Source organism: Pteropus medius, unplaced genomic scaffold (genome assembly GCF_902729225.1).
Source record: "Pteropus medius unplaced genomic scaffold, Ma_sr-lr_union100, whole genome shotgun sequence".
Taxonomy (NCBI): Eukaryota; Metazoa; Chordata; class Mammalia; order Chiroptera; family Pteropodidae; genus Pteropus; species Pteropus medius.
Window position 1 is genome coordinate 236,033 of NW_024345599.1, and position 18,557 is coordinate 254,589.

The 18,557-nt window shown below is 37.3% G+C and overlaps 1 protein-coding gene across 3 annotated transcripts; it reads right to left on the reverse strand.

Moving 5' to 3' along the window:
* Positions 1-438: 438 nt before the first annotated feature.
* On the reverse strand, positions 439-4,567 carry ARMCX1 (armadillo repeat containing X-linked 1). Of its 3 annotated transcripts, XM_039873984.1 has the most exons (4): positions 4,410-4,567; positions 3,451-3,612; positions 2,848-2,933; positions 439-2,346 (listed from the first exon to the last, which is right to left on the reverse strand). In XM_039873984.1, exon 4 carries the CDS (start codon positions 2,209-2,211, stop codon positions 841-843), a length of 1,371 nt encoding a protein of 456 aa, XP_039729918.1. In that variant the 5' UTR covers positions 2,212-2,346; positions 2,848-2,933; positions 3,451-3,612; positions 4,410-4,567; the 3' UTR covers positions 439-840. The 3 variants fall into 3 exon arrangements, with proteins under 3 accessions (XP_039729918.1, XP_039729916.1, XP_039729917.1); XM_039873982.1 differs by lacking the exon at positions 2,848-2,933; XM_039873983.1 differs by lacking the exon at positions 2,848-2,933 and having other exon boundaries at positions 3,294-3,612.
* Between the last annotated feature and the right edge of the window lie 13,990 nt (positions 4,568-18,557).

The following is an 18,557-nucleotide window of genomic DNA, read 5'->3' on the forward strand; positions in this document are numbered from 1 at the left end:
GTCATGACAGGCTTTGGTGTCTTCCAGGGGTGGATGGAGTTATATGCAGAAACCTCAGTTTAGCAATCAGGGATCCTCTCCAGGAATGGGACTCACCCCAACTGCTGGACTGTATTTTCCATCACTCTCCTTCTTACACTTTGCACTCTAGGCAGGTCAACCTCCTCTCTGGAGCAGGATTCTCACTTCCATGCCTTTCTTCCCACCACTCTTTCTTCCTCCTATGCCCTCTGTCTTGTTTTTGTTTTTCCCATCTTTCAAACCCTGCTTATTTGAGTGTCCCTCCTCTGTAAAACTTTCTCTGAGCATTGTCACCTGCAGAAGCTCTTCTCCTGATGGGAAGGGTCTGGCCATAATCAGAGGCTCCTGGTATTGTTAGTATCTTTTTGTTTCCATACATCTTACTTTTTCAAATAGATCATAAACTCAAGAACATGATAAATTTCTTTTTGTTTGCTAGTTAAAACAAACAACTTTATTGATAAAACACAAATCTAAGATTAACAAATGTAAACCAATACAAAAGTGTAACTTATTCATGATTAGTTTACTGTCAGTTTAGGTAAAGAGTAAAATCATCTCAATCTAAGTAGCAGGATGGAATCAATAAGTGCTTTCATTGTACAAGCTCTAGTATTCATCTGACATCCTTAAAATGGTCCAGCTTAAAACTATCCATCATAACCAGCATTACTGTTGATGATTTGTGATATTCATTATTCCAAAATAGCAGCTTAAAGTATCTCTTTGCCATATAAGCACAGTGAAAAACAATTTACAAAATGCATTGTTCCCAAGGGCAAACTAAAAAAATACTTCAATATTCTTTGGGACCCCCAATTAGAGTTTAGTCAATACTTTTAGGACTTTTACTTTCACCACCAGATCATTGTGATTTGCTAATGCTTTGATTTTCTTAACACACACTCCAGATTCTTTGAATAAGAAAAAAAGTGAACTTCTGCTGAATTCTTTCCTGGATGATGCAAGCCCTTCATTTTTTATGTTGTCATTTATATTCTCAAATAGGGTTAGGATATTAAGAAGAATCTCTCTGTCCCATTCTTTATTAAAGAGGGAAATCAATTCTGATGGTACTTTACAACTGACCAACTCTCTTGTCATGGCAGGATTTTCAGTAAAGTTTATAATTAGTTTCATAATCTGAATCTTGGTGAAGTAATTTCCCAGGAATAACAAAGCAAAAAAGTCTGGAAAAGAATAGGAAAGCAAATGTTGGTAATGATTAGTCACAGTCATGTTGGTTAACAGTCTTAGTCCAGCCATCTGCACAGCTGAATCCAAGCGACAGATCATGGTATCATCACACACTTGACTGATATATGTTTTAATCTTGCCCTGATTTTCAGCATTTACACTCAAGTTATTAAGGGCATTGTAAGCCTTTTCCCTAATAATGGGATCTTTTGTTTTTATCAGTTTTGCAATAATTGGGAGACCACCCAATTCACGAATGGCATTTTGGTTAAATGAATATGCTGCATTGTTACCCAGAGTGACCAAGGCTACTTCTTGTATAAAAGGATCATTTGTTCTTTCCAGGATGTTAAGGACCTTTTGAAGGTCTGTAGCACCTAGAATATCATCAATTTTATAGGGAAAGTTAAACTTGCCCCTGCGAACAGGCCATGCTGTAGCTGGAGTCCTGGTGCTCTTAGCTCGGGTTCTTCCTTTGGACTTTCTACTTGCCCTGCTCCCAGCCCTAGCTCCACTCCTGGTGGGGTGGCAGCCTCCACCTCTGCCTCCTGGGCAGGGTAAACTCGGTGCAAGGGTCCTGGTCCCAGAGATGGTACCCAGCCTGGCCCCTTTGCCCGCCTTTGTGCTTGCCTGTTCCTTCAGAGTGCTGAAAAGAGCCTTGGCCTTGGCTTCTAGGCCACCTCCACTCTGGGCCCATGAGTGGGCCTCCACCTTTACATCTGGACCACTCTTGAGTTCCACAGCCACCTCAGTCCTGGCCTTTGAGTCACCCTGAAGTCTAGCAGCAGCCCCTACCCCAGCATTAGCTCCTTCCCCAGTCTGAACCCCAGTCTCTGAAATATCACTAGATTCTTCCTCATCATCCTCATCATCCTCATCCCAGATTTTCTCGCTCTCATCCCTTCTCCAAGCCAGTCTGTATACACAGTAGCAAGCACCAGCCCCGATCACCACACCAGCGGCCACACAGCCAGCTTCCCGAGTACGACCCATACTCTGAAGAATATCTGAGCTGAATTCTTAACCCAGGCAGAGAGGGCTTCCTCTGGCCCTGAAGAGTGATCCCACAAGGGTGGAGTCTTTAGCTATGGCTGGCAGGCTCTGTGACAGCTGCAGATACAGTGGGACCTAGGAAAGAAGGAAAGATTTAAGGCTTCAGTCTACTTTTGTGCCTTTGTATGCAGACAAACTAAACTACAGACCCGCAAACCAACAGAGACATGACAGGGACTCAGGGATAGATCACTGATTCCTTTCCTCCACAGGGAAGGTAATTTTGAAAAATTTCCCCACCTCCAGATTCTCCAACCTCATGTTCAACCACCTTATCCCAGTTCGTTCAGTTTAAGCTATCTAATCAGTTTCCTACTTCTCCTGTCCCTCCAGATGTCCTGGGGGCAGTGACACCTCCACATACACCCACACAGATCCAGGCAGTTTCTTTTTTTTTTCTTGCCTGGAAGAGCACTGTGTCCTGCAAAACTGCACACAAAAGAGGTGGGGAGAATCTCACTGGGAACTGGACACATGTCTCTCTCCTGAATCCCCGGCCCTAGTCCGGCATAGCCCAATTTTTTCCATCTTCTTATACTCTTCTCCTCAGTGCTGCATCTTTGAAATTCATTTTACCTCTCTCCCTCCTCCTTCCATCTCCTCCAATCTTCCACCACACCCCCGAAAATCACTTCCTCGGAGGTGACGCCACACCCACTTCTCTACGACAAAATCAGTGGTAGTAGATCGAGCGTCTAGAAGCCAGACAGGCGTAAAATGCAGAAAGGTCTGGAACGTCACCTTTGCCTCCGCCATCCCCACAACTTCAGAGGTACCAGGACATTTCTCCACCCATTTTACCAACTTCCAGTGTTCCGGAGGAATTTCCTTCCTCCCACATCTCCATTTCCGCCTCCACCAAACCTAAGGACTGACAATTGCAGGACAGAATGCTCGATGGATGGAACAATACCAACGACACTGTAACCCAAAGAGTAATTTGGAGCAAGGACCTCCCTACCCCGACCCAGGACTCTCATGACACCCTCCCCTTCCCAGCCACTTCTTTCTCTGTCTTGTACCTGCGGATAACTTTCTTTTCCAAGCTCTGAAATGGTGTAGAGAGGAGGGAAGGAGAGGGACGCGGAGGAGGTCCACAGGCCAACTCGAATTCGCAGTCTCCACCATTCTCCACCCCAGGGGTCTCCAAATAGTGCCAGCACCCTCACTCTGACCTACTTGTTTCTAGATAATATTCCTCTTCTTAGTGCACTCCGGTCGGTTTAGCCTTCAGGCGCAAGATCCACAGACACAGATCTGCGACTCCGCAGAGGCGGATGGCTGGACAGACAGAACAGCACTTCAGAGAGTCCCAATACCGGCTTTTCCGAATTCAAGGTCCTGGTGGTGAAACGGATTTTACCTTCTGGTCTCTCACCCTAGCCCCACTTCTCAGGACTCCGCGGACACTATCTCTCTTCCAACACTTGCGTTCACCGACCCCCTCCCCCAGCCCCTACTCCCGACACCCAGCGGTCAGCCATTTTCCCAGCAAAAACCACGCCCCTTTGAGACTACTGGAAAAAGTGGAGGCGGGGCGAGGGAGTATGGAAAACCCGAGGAAAGACCAAAAGATCTCTTCGATCCCTCTCCGCCGCGCAGTCCCACCCCCAATGACAACCATTTTTTCTGTAGGCGCTGTCACATCCTTTTCCCTACATAAAATATCAGGGAGATAGCTCGAGAGTCATTAATGGGCTCAAGTTAAGGCAAGGGTCCCGCCCTTCTGAGGGCCGTGGAGCAATGGCCCCTTTACACTGACATGCAGGGATTCTGAGCAGAGTCTTTATTCTTTTGCTCCTAGTGGTACAGCGCCTTATTGAAAGACACGCGGAATGACAGATGGTCAGACAGACGCACAGCCCCAACATTATGGCTTGGTAGATGGACCAGCACACAGGGCAGGAATCCTAATAAACTGCCCTTCCCAATTCAAGGCTCTGGATACCAAAGGTTTCTTCTCTCCTGGTCTGGAGTTTCCCCTGGAATACAGCCCCCAATGTCCACCATTTTCGTACTTGGAAGGGCAGGGGATAGTGCAAGGGTGTGGAGAAAGCAGGCCTTGTCCCTCTTCCGTCTCCACCCTCCGCTACCCGCACCGCAGGGATCCCTCAGGCAGTGCCCATCCACACACTGACCTGTTGGGATTCCGGCAGTTCCCTCCTTCTCCTTCCCTGGCCACAGGCCCGCCCGCCTTTGGGGCAATAGGCAGATGACAATCGGACCAAACCAAGACCAGGATTAGAAAGGCGACTGTACACGTAGGCTTCTGCTCACGTGAGGGCCACGTCACCCATGAGCTCAGGACCCCAATTACCACTCCCACCGGCAATGGATTGGAGCTGTCACACCCCTTTCCTTCCCTGCCACATCAGGTCCTGCCACTCATTTTCCTCTGCCAGTCCCAGAAATCTGGGCTAGCTTCTCGTGGTTGGAATTTGCCTTTCTTTAATTAATAGGAAAAAACTACATGTGCTCCTATGTCTATTGGTCTTTTCTTCTTGTTTAAGGAATAGTTTTTTCTCCTTATCCCTGTCCAACCTCTCTTCCTTCACCACCACCACCTTAGCCATGGAAGTCCAGCATTTCCCCTGTACCCCTATTCGAAATGGGAGAAAATATCTTAAAAAGGATACAGGTAGTGGGAGTGTCCTACTTAAACTTTTTTGTTCATTTTTTTTTTGAAATCAGTAGTGCATTACTTTTATATTGAGAAAATAGAATGATGTTATTTTCATTTGAGTAAAAAAGAATTTAAGTGGGGGAGAAAACTCCAAAGTCTCATTAATTTCATTATACTTATTTGTAAAGTCAGGAAAATTTTTCTACTGGTTATAGCCAAATAACAACTTTCAAAACATACTAACATGTTTTAATATTCATAACTGGAATTTTCACATGATTTATGAATTAGTACACAAAGATTACTAGCCATCTAATCTTGGCTATTTTATGCAATTACTTTTCTATTTTTATTATAATTTCTATTACTTTTTATATTTTTGGATCAATTTGCAACTTGATAAAACAAAAACAACACAATCCTGTCTTGTTTGATTTAAAAACAACAACAACAACAACAACATATTTTTATGGTCCCAAAGTCCTGGTTGACTGCTATGTGAATCTCTTGTTATTTGATGGCTGTTCTGAATACCTACCTCTGAATTAGATTCAGGTCTACTAAGGTGGAGGCAGCTTAGGGTGTGAGGAATTCAGAAGTGATCTCATCCTCCCTGTCTTATCAAGAGAGGAAGGAGGAAAGTGCTGCTCTCCCACCTCTCTCATATCACAGAGCTTCTCATCCCCTGCAGTCAGGCACCTGACTGTTGCTCACTGCAAAGGTATACATGGACAGGTGACCAAGGTGGTAAATGCTGCCTTTATTCAGGTGACCAATCTAAGTAAATATCTTTTGCTTCTTTCCTCCCTCCCTCCCTGAAATTCCCACCGAGTTAACTCAAGTATGCATAGAAAGGATTGCAACTGTGGGTTTCCATGAAGCCTGGAGAAATGATTGCTGGGGGAAGCACCCAGGTCTGCCTGCTCTGCCCTCATGCACTGTGCCTCAAATAACATTGCTCCTAACACTGTCTGGTGCTACTACCTGGCCTGAGAGGTGCAGCATCTTCTCACCTCTGACTTCCTTACCTCAGGACACCTAGGGAGAACCTGGCCTTGCTGCAGGGTTGTGGCCTGCAGCCCACAACCACTTTGGTACCCCCTCAACTCAGTCCTGGGGATGCCCGGGCCCAGGGAGCTCTCACCCTAACCATATTTGATTAACCTAGACTAGGCATTCTCAGCCACCTCTGCGGTCTACCTGAAATTGTGTCAAAGTTATGGATGTACATATGTTCATTATAGTGGGTAGAAGGGTCGTAGCTCTCATCAGATTCTCATAGGCATCTATGACTTAAAAAAAATAACCAAGAACTACTAGCCTAAGGGGAAAAAACAGATATATCCTCTCAATAGGAAACTCTCTCTCTCTCCGCCCCTTTGTTATACACACTCCTTATTTTTTTAAATGTGCAGAAATGTATAAAGTAGAACATGAAAGTGCTCTGAAATTCTTGTTCAACCACCAACTACTTTTAACAATTTCTGCTTCTTTTCATGCAAATACAAAAAAGTATATGTATGCATATGTGTCAAGTTCCAAATTGAACAATTTACAGAACAAAATAGTTAACATTTAGTAACATAAAATGCACTTTAACTTAAGAACTGACCTCTTTAAAATATGAGTCTTCCTGTCTGTGTCGACATTTATGATCTTCAATAAATTTCGTTTCTCCAGGTAGGTCATAGCAATTACTCATTAAGTTTATTCCTAGATATTTTGTTGTTTTGTTGCTTTGGAGGATGACATTTATTTTATGATTGTATTTTCTACCAGGTTATTGCTTGTTTAAGGAAAAATATTTATGATATTTTAGTGACCTTTCTTAATTTTTCTAATATTTTTTTTCGGTTGATACCTTTGATTTTCCTAAGTATGCATACATAATCATCTGCGAATGATTATTTTTATTTCTTTTTTCCCAATATTTGTGTATTCTATTCTTTCACTTTCTGGATGTACTGCACTGACCTCCAGAACTATGTTGAAAAATCGTGGTGATTGAGGGCCTCCTGATCTTGTTCTTGAAGTAAATGGGAACATTCTTAATATTTCACCAGTTAGTGTGATGTAGGGTGTTTGTTTCTGATATATTAATCTGCATTTGTGTGATTGGGGGACTTGTCTAAAAGCTGCACTTTCATAACCTTTTATGTAAGACTGCGAAAGATTCAGTTGTCCACATCATAATGTTAAGAGGTGGAAGAGACGAAGGAGGGTTGCTATAAGTACCATGCTTATTGTGAATACGTTGGTGAGTAAAAATAGACACTGACTGACTCTGCTCTCATAGTGGAAACAAGACCTTAATGAAATAATCACACATACATACAAACGGAGAAAAATACTGTGAAGGAAAGGAACACTGTTAATATAGTAAAAGAAGTGGCAGAGACTGGGGATCAGAGAAGGCTTCCTTGACGGGGGAGAGGGAGTGAAATTTTGAGCTGAGATAAAGGAAAGCAGTTGTCAACCAGGAAAAGAAGGGAGCAGAAAATAAAAATGTCTCAAATTCTCCACTCTTCTGATAACCACTGTGATAACCCATCTACCTCAATCCTAGAATATATATCACGAAATTCACTGCTAACTTTTCAAATAACTCTTTCCAGGTTTTGTTGTTTTATATATACAAGGGAAAACAATGTAAATATATTATATGTGAGTGTGTGTATACATATATCTTTTTTTTTACTTCATTAACTGGTTTATTATATTTATTAGGGTTCTTTAATGCAGAAAAGCATAAAAAGAAAACATGGCCAATAATACCCACTCCGAAACACCCTAAGTTAACACTGTGGGGGAGGAAAATTAATTTTCCTCCTACCGTTTTAAGTTCTGGATGACTTAATAACTAAATTAACATGAGACAGATTAATAGGAGACTATGACTAAACTTATTACATGTGTATGTAGGAGGGTTCTGTAAGAGTATGAAACTCTTGGACAGATCGAGCAGTTAATATGGCATCTTTAATTTTTTTTTTATTTTTCAATTACAGTTGACATTCAATATTATATTAAAGGTGTACAGTATAGTGGTTAGACATTTTTATAATTTACAAAGTGATCCTCTTGATAAGTCTAGTACCCCCTGGCACCATACATAGTTATTACAGTATTATTAACTATATTCCCAATGTTGTACTTTACATCCTCATGACTATTTTGTAACTACCAATTTTACTTCCTAATCCCTTCACCTCTTTCACCCAGCCTGTCAAGCCCCCTCCTTTCTGGAGACCATCAGTTTTTCTCTGTATCTAGGAGTCTGTTTCTGTTTTGTTTTGTTCTTTAGATTCCACATGTAAGTAAAATCATACGGCATTTGTCTTTCTCTGTCTGACTTACTCCACTCAGCAAAATACCTTCTAGGTTTATCCATGTTGTCACGAATGGTTAAGATTTAATTCTTTATTATGACTGAGTAATATTCCATTATATTATACGTACTACATCTTATTAATCAAATCTACATATATCTTTTTCAAATAATTTGGGATCATACTATGCATACCATTCTGCAAAATATTTTTGTCACCTAATATATGATGTAAATTGTTTCACCAGATAAAATACTATTCTGTAGTGTGGATTTACCAAAAATGTAACCAATATATTACTGATTGATATTTAACCTCTTCTTAATCTATGTCTATTACAAAAAATGCTACAGTGGAGACCTTTGTACACATATATTTTGGCAATTTTGGCATTATTTCCTTAGGATAAATTCCTAGAAGTAAAATCACTTGGTCAAAGTGGATGCTCATTTTATCCATGCTGTCAACATTTTACCTCTTAAATTTTGATATATATATCAAATATATATCAAAATTTATATATATATACATATATATGTGTATATATATATATATGTATATATATTCCATGTTGTGCTCCAAGAATTTTAAATTTCTTTAATTATAAGTGAAATTAAGCATCTTCTCATAGGTTTTTTTAATCATTTGTATTTCTCTTTCTACGAACTGCCTTTTCCCATTTTCCACTAGGATTTTTACCTTTTCCTTATTAATAAAAAGAACTTTCTGTAAATTAAGGAAGTGAGCTCTTTTACTGTCATAAGTGTTATAAATACTTTTCCAGTTTATAATTTTCTTTGGACTTATGCTATATAGAAATGTTTAATCTTTATGATATAAAAATTATCAATTCTTTATTTTGGGGGAGTTTTATGTCTTGCTTAGGAAAGCCTGTATTTTCTCTTAATTTTTATGTGTATTTTTAAATAAATTTTTGGTTTATATAGAGTGTGTGTGTGACATTGTTTTTATTATCAGTAAGGCACCAGCAGTTTTACCCACCATTGCTTTTGTACCATTTGTGTAAATGTCAATGTCGTGAAAGAAGTAAATAACATCTCAGTGTTATTATGAATATATCATTCCAGCTTTATTGAGCATATGGAATTACTTTTTCCAAAATAGTTAAGAAATTGTCCTAATGCCAATTATTAAATAATCTCACTTTAGCTCATTGATTTAAAATGCAAACCCTTATCATAGCTAAATATCCACACATATTTGGATCCAACTCTCTATTCTCTGTTGTGCACCTTTAATCTGTTATCTTTTATTTCTTTTTATGTTCCAAACTATTTTAATTATAATATCTTCATAATAGGTTTTAATATCTGGGAGGGTAAGCCCTCTCTAATTACTCTCTTTTTTCATAATTTCACAATCTGCCTATTTACATGTGTTTATTTAGAGATAAAATGTATTATTTTGTTAAATTCCCATAAAGTTTTTGTTTTTACTTTAATTTAGATTACATTTAATTTATAAGTTAATTGAGGAATAACTGGTATTTTTAAAGACTATCTTATCATCTCACACCAATTAGAATGACTATTATCAAAAAGACAAGAGAGAACAAGTATTGACAGTGATGTGGAGAAAAGGGAACCCTTGTGCACTATTGGTGGGTTTTAAATTGGTATCACCCACTATTGAAATAGAATGGAGGTTCCTCAAAAGATTAAAAATAGAACTACCATATGATCCAGAAATTCTACTTCTGGGTATACATCTGAAGGAAATGAAAACACTAATTCAGAAAGATACATGCACCCTCATGTTAACTGCAGCATTACTTACAATAGCCAAGACATGGAAACAACCTAAGTGTCTATCGAGAGATGAATAGATTCTAAAAATGTTTATATATATAAATATGTTTTATATAAAATGCTTATATAAATATATATTATATATAAAATGTTTATATATAATATATAACATTTATATATAATATATACACACATATATAATCAGAAATAGAGAGAGACTGGTCAAAGTGTAAAAACTTCCAGTTATAAGATGAATAAGTAGTTCTGGGGATCTAATGTACATAATGGTGGCTATAGTTAACAGTATTGTATTGAATACTTAAAAGTTGCTAAAAGAGTAGATCTTAAGTGTTGTCACCACAATAACTATAACAAAAATGTTAATTATGTGATATGATGGATGTGTTAACTAATCCTATTGCAATAATCATTTCATAATATACATGTGCATCAAATCATCACATTGTACACTTTAAATTTACACAATGTTATATGTCAATTATATCTCAGCAAAGCTGGAGAAAAATAGTATATTTCCATCCAAGAACCCATTTGTTTCTAGTTATTTGTCTTCATTAATTTTCTCCTCAGTATTTCTAAATTAAAAAAAAATAACTCCTCAGACATTGCCTGGAACACTGTAGGTTATCAATGCTTTTGTTGAATGAATAAATATGGCTTGCAGATTTTTTGTTAAATTAATACTTAACTAGCTTATCTCTTCCTATGGCTACTGTAGCAAATATTCTTTATATTAAATTTCCTGGTTTTTTTTGTTTTTATATATGAAAGTGATTGTTTTTTGCATATTGATTGTATAACTAGCTTCTATATGTGTTCTTAAAGTTTCTAATAGTTCTTGGTTGATTCTCTTAGATAACCTTGCCTCCTCCTTTCCAATATTAATACCACATTTCTTTCTCTTGGATAATTGCATTAAATAGTACCTTCAGAACAATGTTAAAAAATTATGGAAAAACTGGCATTCTTGTCTTTTTCCTGATTTTTATGGGAATGCTTCTAGTGTTTGTCCTTCAAACATGAAGAGCTTCTTGTTAGAAATTTATATATTTTTATACCATATTACGAAAGTATCCACCTATTCTTACTCCAATAAGTTGTATCTAGAATATTTCTTACTTCAAGTACTATGATTAAAATTTTGGCTTCATTTTTTTCTACGATTCTCTGTTACGTCCTTCCTTACATATAAGCTTCATTCTCAAGCTGGCCACTCTGATGGAACCAAAATAGCTGCAATAGTTCTGGGCTTACATCTTTAGCAGTCAGAGTCCCAGCAGGAAAAATAACCCAACTCAGCTTGTTTAAAAAACTTGAATATAGCGACTGCTCAAAAAGGTATAAGCAAGGTTGAGAGACCAAACAGAGGATTCTGAGGCACCCGAAGACTAGTAATAGCGGGAAGCTGTTACCCCAGGCCTAAAAAGTCAAAAGGAAGAAATAGTATTACTGGAGCCTGGTGAGAGCAGAGCCATGAAGGAGACAGAAGTTAAAGTCTTAGCCCATCACTGCCAATATTTTTATTTATATTTGTATTTTATTTATATTTATATTTATATTTATATTTATATTTATATTTATATTTATATTTATATTTATATTTATATTTATATTTATATTTATATTTATATTTATATTTATTTATTGTCAGTCATTGTCAATGAAACAGCCCAAATCATGGCTGTCCAAAGTTCTATCGGTACATTCCAAACTGGCCAAATCCAAAGAGACTCCAACCAGGGATACAATCCTCAATATCAGCCTCCCAGGGCAAAGAACAGGACAGAGGAGAACAGAGAGTTGATCAGGAGGTGGAGCAACATAAAGGATAACCAACACAGTGCTCACCTTTTGTCATTCAACAACCATTCGTGGCCTTTATTCCAATGAAGAAACTCTCATTTCCAACAGGAAGGCAGGGACAAAAAGTCCCATCGGCCACTGTACTGTCATGGAGAAATGCTAATTTATATTCTTCTTCTGAAACCTAATTTATAACAACCATCTCCAGTATTTTTCATATATCAGATAAAGGAAAGAAAAATTATAAATTATCAACAAAGATATACCTAGCTGCTACAGTTCCCCTCTGTGGCTGGTCATGAAGCCAAAGTCAATAATCATGACTTCATTCCTTCACCACCTATTTCATATTCCCTTCAGCTGATCAAAGTTTTTTCTCTGATGTAGTGACCCTAACCTTCAGTGCTGTATTTATTAGATTTCTGCACTTTCCCACTGACCAGGACATATGGGGAAATGAGTACTAAGAGGTGCCCCAGTGATTATCCCTGGGCTCCAAGTGTAATTCTCCTTGTTCTTACTGTATAACAACAACCCTATTTCCCCCCTTGGTAACAGGACTCAATCACTCCAGCTTTTACAGTAATCTCTTTCTCTGCCTGTCAGTTCAATAGCATGAGGAGACTAAAATGCAGTTTCCTATGGCTTTATTCCTTGGTGGAAGCATTTGTTACTTGGAAAAATAGAAACTTCAAACCTGCTGAGCCAAAAATTATGGAGACAAAAAAATTCTTTATCAGGTTAATTGGTATAATAATTATACCAATTAATTATACCTTCTCCATCCCTGCATTCCCAGACCTGTGTATCTTCACTATGAGGGAAATAGCACCATATTTTGGTCACTGGTTTCAAAGTAGCTATTGTTTTCTCATAGTATAGCACTCGCAACCTGAAACAGCTGATCCCATAACTAAGCCTTCAGTAAACATTTACTTTTCTATCAGGCAAGCTGCCTCTATATGATGGAGTAAGTAAAAAATACGGCTCCATTATTGTATTTCATCTACTATTAAGTGAGTTCCTTGGTCAGAGACAATGTTATGTAAGATATCCTGATAATAATCAAAGCATTCTGTAATTCAATAGATGGTGGCACTGACAGAATTATTACGAGCAAAGAAGGTAAATGTGTGCCTGGAATATATATTTATTTCCGTGAGGAAAAAATTCTGTTCTCACCATGACAAAATGTGTTCTATATAATAATCTTACCATCATGGGAATGATTGATACCTTCAGGGAAAAAAAGCCTTATTGAATTGAATGGTTCGTCATCATCTTATTTTGTTGTCAGGTAGGGTACTCAGCAGTGTTAATACAAGATCGGCCTTGGTGAGTGGAGTGTTGAGCCCATGCATAGCCTCCATAACATTGATGCCAACATAACAAAGATATTACAGAAAAAAATAGGAACTATTATTGCTATTCTATTATTTTACTACAGTGTTAAATTAAATTTACTAATATTTTGTTTTGGATTTTTGCATCTATATTTATGTTAGATTGATCTCTGATTTACTTTTTTTAGTTCTATTCTTATCTTGGTATAAATCTTATGAAAACTTATAGAATTAATTGGATATATTTACACTTTCCTATGCTCTAGAACACTTTAAATTATGTAAAAATTATTGATTCCTTGATGATTGTTGTGGTAGGAAGAATAATGACCCCTCAAAGAAGTCTACATATTGGAACCTGTGATTATGTCACCTTATATGGCAAAAGAGACTTTGCAATTGTGATTAAGTTAAGAATATTGAGATAGGGAGATTATCCCAGATTGGCCAGATGGGCTCAGTGTAACCACTAGGGTCCTTATAAGGGAAAGCAAGAAGCAGAAGAGTTAAAGATGTGACAATAGAATCAGAGGTTGGAGTAACATGGGTGATGGGCCAAGGAATGCAGGCAGCCTCTAAAAGCTAGAAAAGGCAAGGAAATGGATTCTCCACTAGAGCATTCAGAGGGAACACAGCTCTGTCAACCCATTTTAGATTCTGACTTCCAAAACTGTAAAACAATAAATTTATCTTGTTTTAAGCCATTGTGTTTATAGTAATTTGTTGCAGCAGCAATAGGAAACTAATACAATATTATTTGCTTTTTAAAAAAACAGAAAAGAAAGTATTTTATATTTAACCAGATATTCACAGTTTCTGTTGCTTCTTCTTCATTCCTGAATTCCAGATTCCTTCTGATATTATTTCTCTTTAACCGGAAGAACTTCCTTATCATTTCTTGGAAAGCATGTTTGCTGACAACAAATTCTCTTGGTTTTCCTTCATCTGAGAACATTTTTATTTCATCTGCATTCCTGAAGGGTATTTTTGCTGAATATAGAATATGGATTGCTATTCTTTTCTTTCAACATTTTAAAGATGTTGATCCACTGTCTTCTGGCCTTCATTGTTTGTGATAAGTAAACCACGGTTATTCTCCTATAGGTAATGTGTTGTTTTCCTCTAGCTACTTTCAAGGTTTTGGTTTTTTTTTCTTTACTTTTGGTTTCAGAAGTTTGATAAGCAGTAACTAGGTACGGTTTTCTTTGAGTTTATCATGTTTGATATTCATTGATCCACTTAAACCTGTAAACTTATAACTTTCAGTGTTATTTCTTCAAATATATATATATATATATATATATATATTCTTGATTTTATATATATATATTTTTTTCTTGATTATTTATTTATATATAAAAATATGTATATATTTTTTTTATATTCCAGGAGGAGCAAGCCAATAAGATCAGAAGCTGCCGCCCCTTCCAAGCACCATCTTATAGAGCAAGAGTGTCACTCAGGTAAAAGTAGGTCCCTCTTTTCAGTTCTGCTGCAGTTGTTTGGGGGATTTCCCAGGAGAAAAGGCAGGATAAGGATGAAGAATTCTGCAGCTCTGCCTAAGAAGACTGACCTAATTTGAAAAAGTAGAAGAAAATGGCATGCCTATAGGCACTGTTGAAAACAATGGAGATTTTGATGGAGAATAATTAAGAGAAGGCTAGTAGCATTAATATAAGAAAAATGTCAGAACAGTCACAAGTTTATTAGAGATAATCAGAAAAAGAGACAACCAATAAAAGCCTTCCTGGGATCATGTAAATTTGTGGAGATCAAGAAAACTGTGTATATGCTATGCCTCATCCATTTAAGAGTATCGGAAAAAGTCACGGAATAAATTTGAAGGGATTACCTCAAGCTATGTACAAACCCATAAACAAAGGACAAAAGCCTCACTGGCACAGGGAGCTTAAACACAGCCTCTGACCAAGCACTGACTGAATCATAAGCTACTCTGACCCAGGGGTGAATCCTAGAAAGCCAAGATTAAAAATAAAATCACAGTCACCCTTGGCAGTATGTAAGAATGTGTGAATGCCCAAGGCTATGCCCTTTCAGAAGCAATCAGAGAAGGAACCTCTAAGCTTCTAGTCCCTGGCTGAATGGGGGAGGAGCAAAATATGTAACTCACTGAAATGTGAGAGCAGCCTCCAAGCTATACACATATCCAATGGTAAGGGGTAAATATGTAATTGGCTAAGGACACTTAAGCATAACATTTGGCCAATAAGTGACTTATGCTAAGCCAGGAGCAAAACCTAGGTAGCCAGGCTGAAAGATAAAAACAAGAGGAAACGATATGAGCTGGAGCACCAGAGGTATAAACTATGGGGGGAAATATACTTCACGGAACTCATCCCACCACATCAACAAACAAATAATCAAGAAAATAACAACAATGACCACTGGGAAGAGGATCAGCATCCAAGATTGCTACAATATATTATCTAAAATGTCTAGCTCTCAACAAAAAAATTAAAATGCATGTAACTTTTTCTGATTTAAAAGGCAATTTCATAAAGCAAAATGAATAAACCAATTTTATGTACATACAATGTATAAAGATGTGATTTGTGTAATAGTAATGCAAAGGGGAGGAAATGGAGCTATTAGGAGCAAAGATTTGAAATTAAGTTGTTATTAAGCAGAACTTGATTTTTATAAGTTAAGTTGTTAACTGTAATCCCCAGGGCAACCACCAAGAAAATACATTTTAAGATTAGTAGAAGAAATTACAAGGGAATGAAAATGGTACACTAGGAAATATTTAACATAAAAGAAGGCAATAATGTTGGAATACAAGAACAAAAAGACATAAGACATATAGAAAACAAACAGCAAAATAGCAGATGTAAATCCTACCTTATCAGTGATTGCATATATATGAACTAAACACTCCATTTAAAGACAGAGATTGGCAGAATGAATTTTAAAAATATGATCCAACCATATGTTGTCTACAAAAGGCATTCGTATTCAAAGACACAAATAGGCTTAAAATAAAAGGATAAAAAAAGATATACCATGCAAACAGTAACCAAAAGGAACCTGGAATTGTTAAACTAATGTCAAAAAAATTAATCTTTGAGACAAGAATTGTTGTTAGAAACAAAGAAGAGCCATTTATAATGATGAAAGTTTCAATCCATCAAGAAGATATACAATTATAAACGTATATGCACCAAATGGTAAAACTCCAAAATACATGAAGCAAAAACAGACAGAACTGAAGGACGAACAAAAAAGTATAAAGGAAATAACAATAATATATAATATAAGCCAATTATTATGTCCCAAGTACTACTCTGAGTGTTTAATCTTTTAATCATCACAGCTATCCTATGAAATAGGTATTATTGATATTCCCATTCTAAATATGGGGAAAATAAGGCACAGAGAAATAAAGAAATTTGCCCAAGATCATACAGCTATTAAGCAACAAAAACAAAATTTGAAGCCAAGCTGTACAGTAGCAGAATCTGTGCTTTTTACTACTCTTTCTCTTTCTCATGGTTAAACCATGAATATTTACATAGACATAATATAAACAACAAATATCGATTTAATAAAATACAAAATATATTGGGAGAATGTGGGAGAACTCTAGTTGTATATGGAGTGAGAGGTAATTGAATCCTTCCATTGTAGGAAGTCATAACAGATGTACAAAAACTAAAAATCAAGAAATAAAAGCATAAATAGATTATCTAGAAATATATAGGTGGTACCATAAGAAAGATTTAAGAAGTTTGAAAGTGACTGTCTCTGAGGAGCAGAAATCTGGAGTGAAGAAGGATGAAGCAAAGTTCTGGTGGATTTTTGTTGCTGTTGCTGTAAGTCTGTTGGTACTAAGAAAATTACATTTTTAAGAAAACAGGTTCTGAAACTGAACATAGAATACGACTCCAATTCTGTGTAAAGAATGTTCAAAAACTTGAGGACAGTTATGGACTGAGTGTGTGCCCCCAAAATGTATGTTGAAACCTTTATCCACCATATATGCCTGTATTTGCAGATGGGGCTTCAAAGGAAGTAATGAAGGCTAAATGATGTCATAAGGGTGGATGCCTGATCTAATAGGATTATGTCCTTATAAGAAAAGACACAAGAAAGCTCACTCACTCTTTCTCCATGTGCACACACCAAGGAAAGACCATGTGAGGCCATAGAAGGGAGCTATCACAGAAACCAAATTTATTGACACCTAATCTTAGACTTTCCAGTTTCCAGAACAGTGAGAAAATAAATTTCTGTTCTTTAAGCCACACAGTCTGTGGCATTTTGTTCTAGAGCCCAAGCAGATTAATACACCATGCTAAATGAAATATGCTAGTCACAAAAGGACAAATATTGTATAATTCCACTTATATGAGGTACCAAGAGTCATAAATTCATAGAAACAGAAAGTAGAATGGTGGTTGCCAGGGACTGAGGGGAGGGAATACTAGGCAGTTACTGTTTAGGTACAAAATTTCAGTTTGAGAAGATTGAAATAGTTCTGGAGATGGATAGTAGTGATGAACAATTTGAATCTACTTAATGTCAATGAACTTTACATTTAAAAATGGTGAAGATGGTAAATGTTTTGTGTACTTGACTACAATTATTTTTAAAGGGAGGGGAGAATGCACAAAGATATGTGTTGTAATATTGATGGTAGGCTGTACCCTTCATTTCAGTTCTGTACTCCTCCCTGCCAAAGTCCTAAACATTGAGCTTCTTCAACATTCTGTCCTCAATGTTTCAATCTGTATCCCTTGCTGGGGCTGTGTGACTCACTCTCTGGTTTCAGTTATCAACTATAATACATAGCTTTAGTCAAACCTTTCTTCTGAGCTCTAGATCCATACTTTTTCAAAAGGACACTGAGCATCTCCTCTTGGAAGTCCCACAGACACCTCAAATTCAAAGAATTCAAACCAGATTCATTTTCTTCCCCTTCCAAATCTGCTCCTTCATGTTTGAAATATAGAAGAGGGAAGAGAAATGCTAATACCCTTCCTCTTTCACTCCTTACTTTAGATTGTACTCTTTCCCCTACACTACACTGCCTTCAGGGCCCATCAATTCGTTGTTTCCCAGAAATGGGCCTTTTTGCCCAAGAAGAGGGACTGCATTTGCATCTTCGAAAACTGATATTAAATTATTCCTTATATATGCATGACTCTGCAAGGCAATTGTACCCAAAACCTTAAACCAACCCCTGAGAACTGAGTCTGCTACAATATTAGAATCTGGGGATCTGGGGCCACAGTCAGACCCAGAACTAGCTATAAGACCAATTAACTCTCCAAAACATTTAGGAATGTTATCTACTTCTATCCTAGCCTCAGTACTGTCCTTGGAACTGGGTATGAGGTCCCTCCTAAACCCCATGCTTTGAAAGGTCCTGCATATC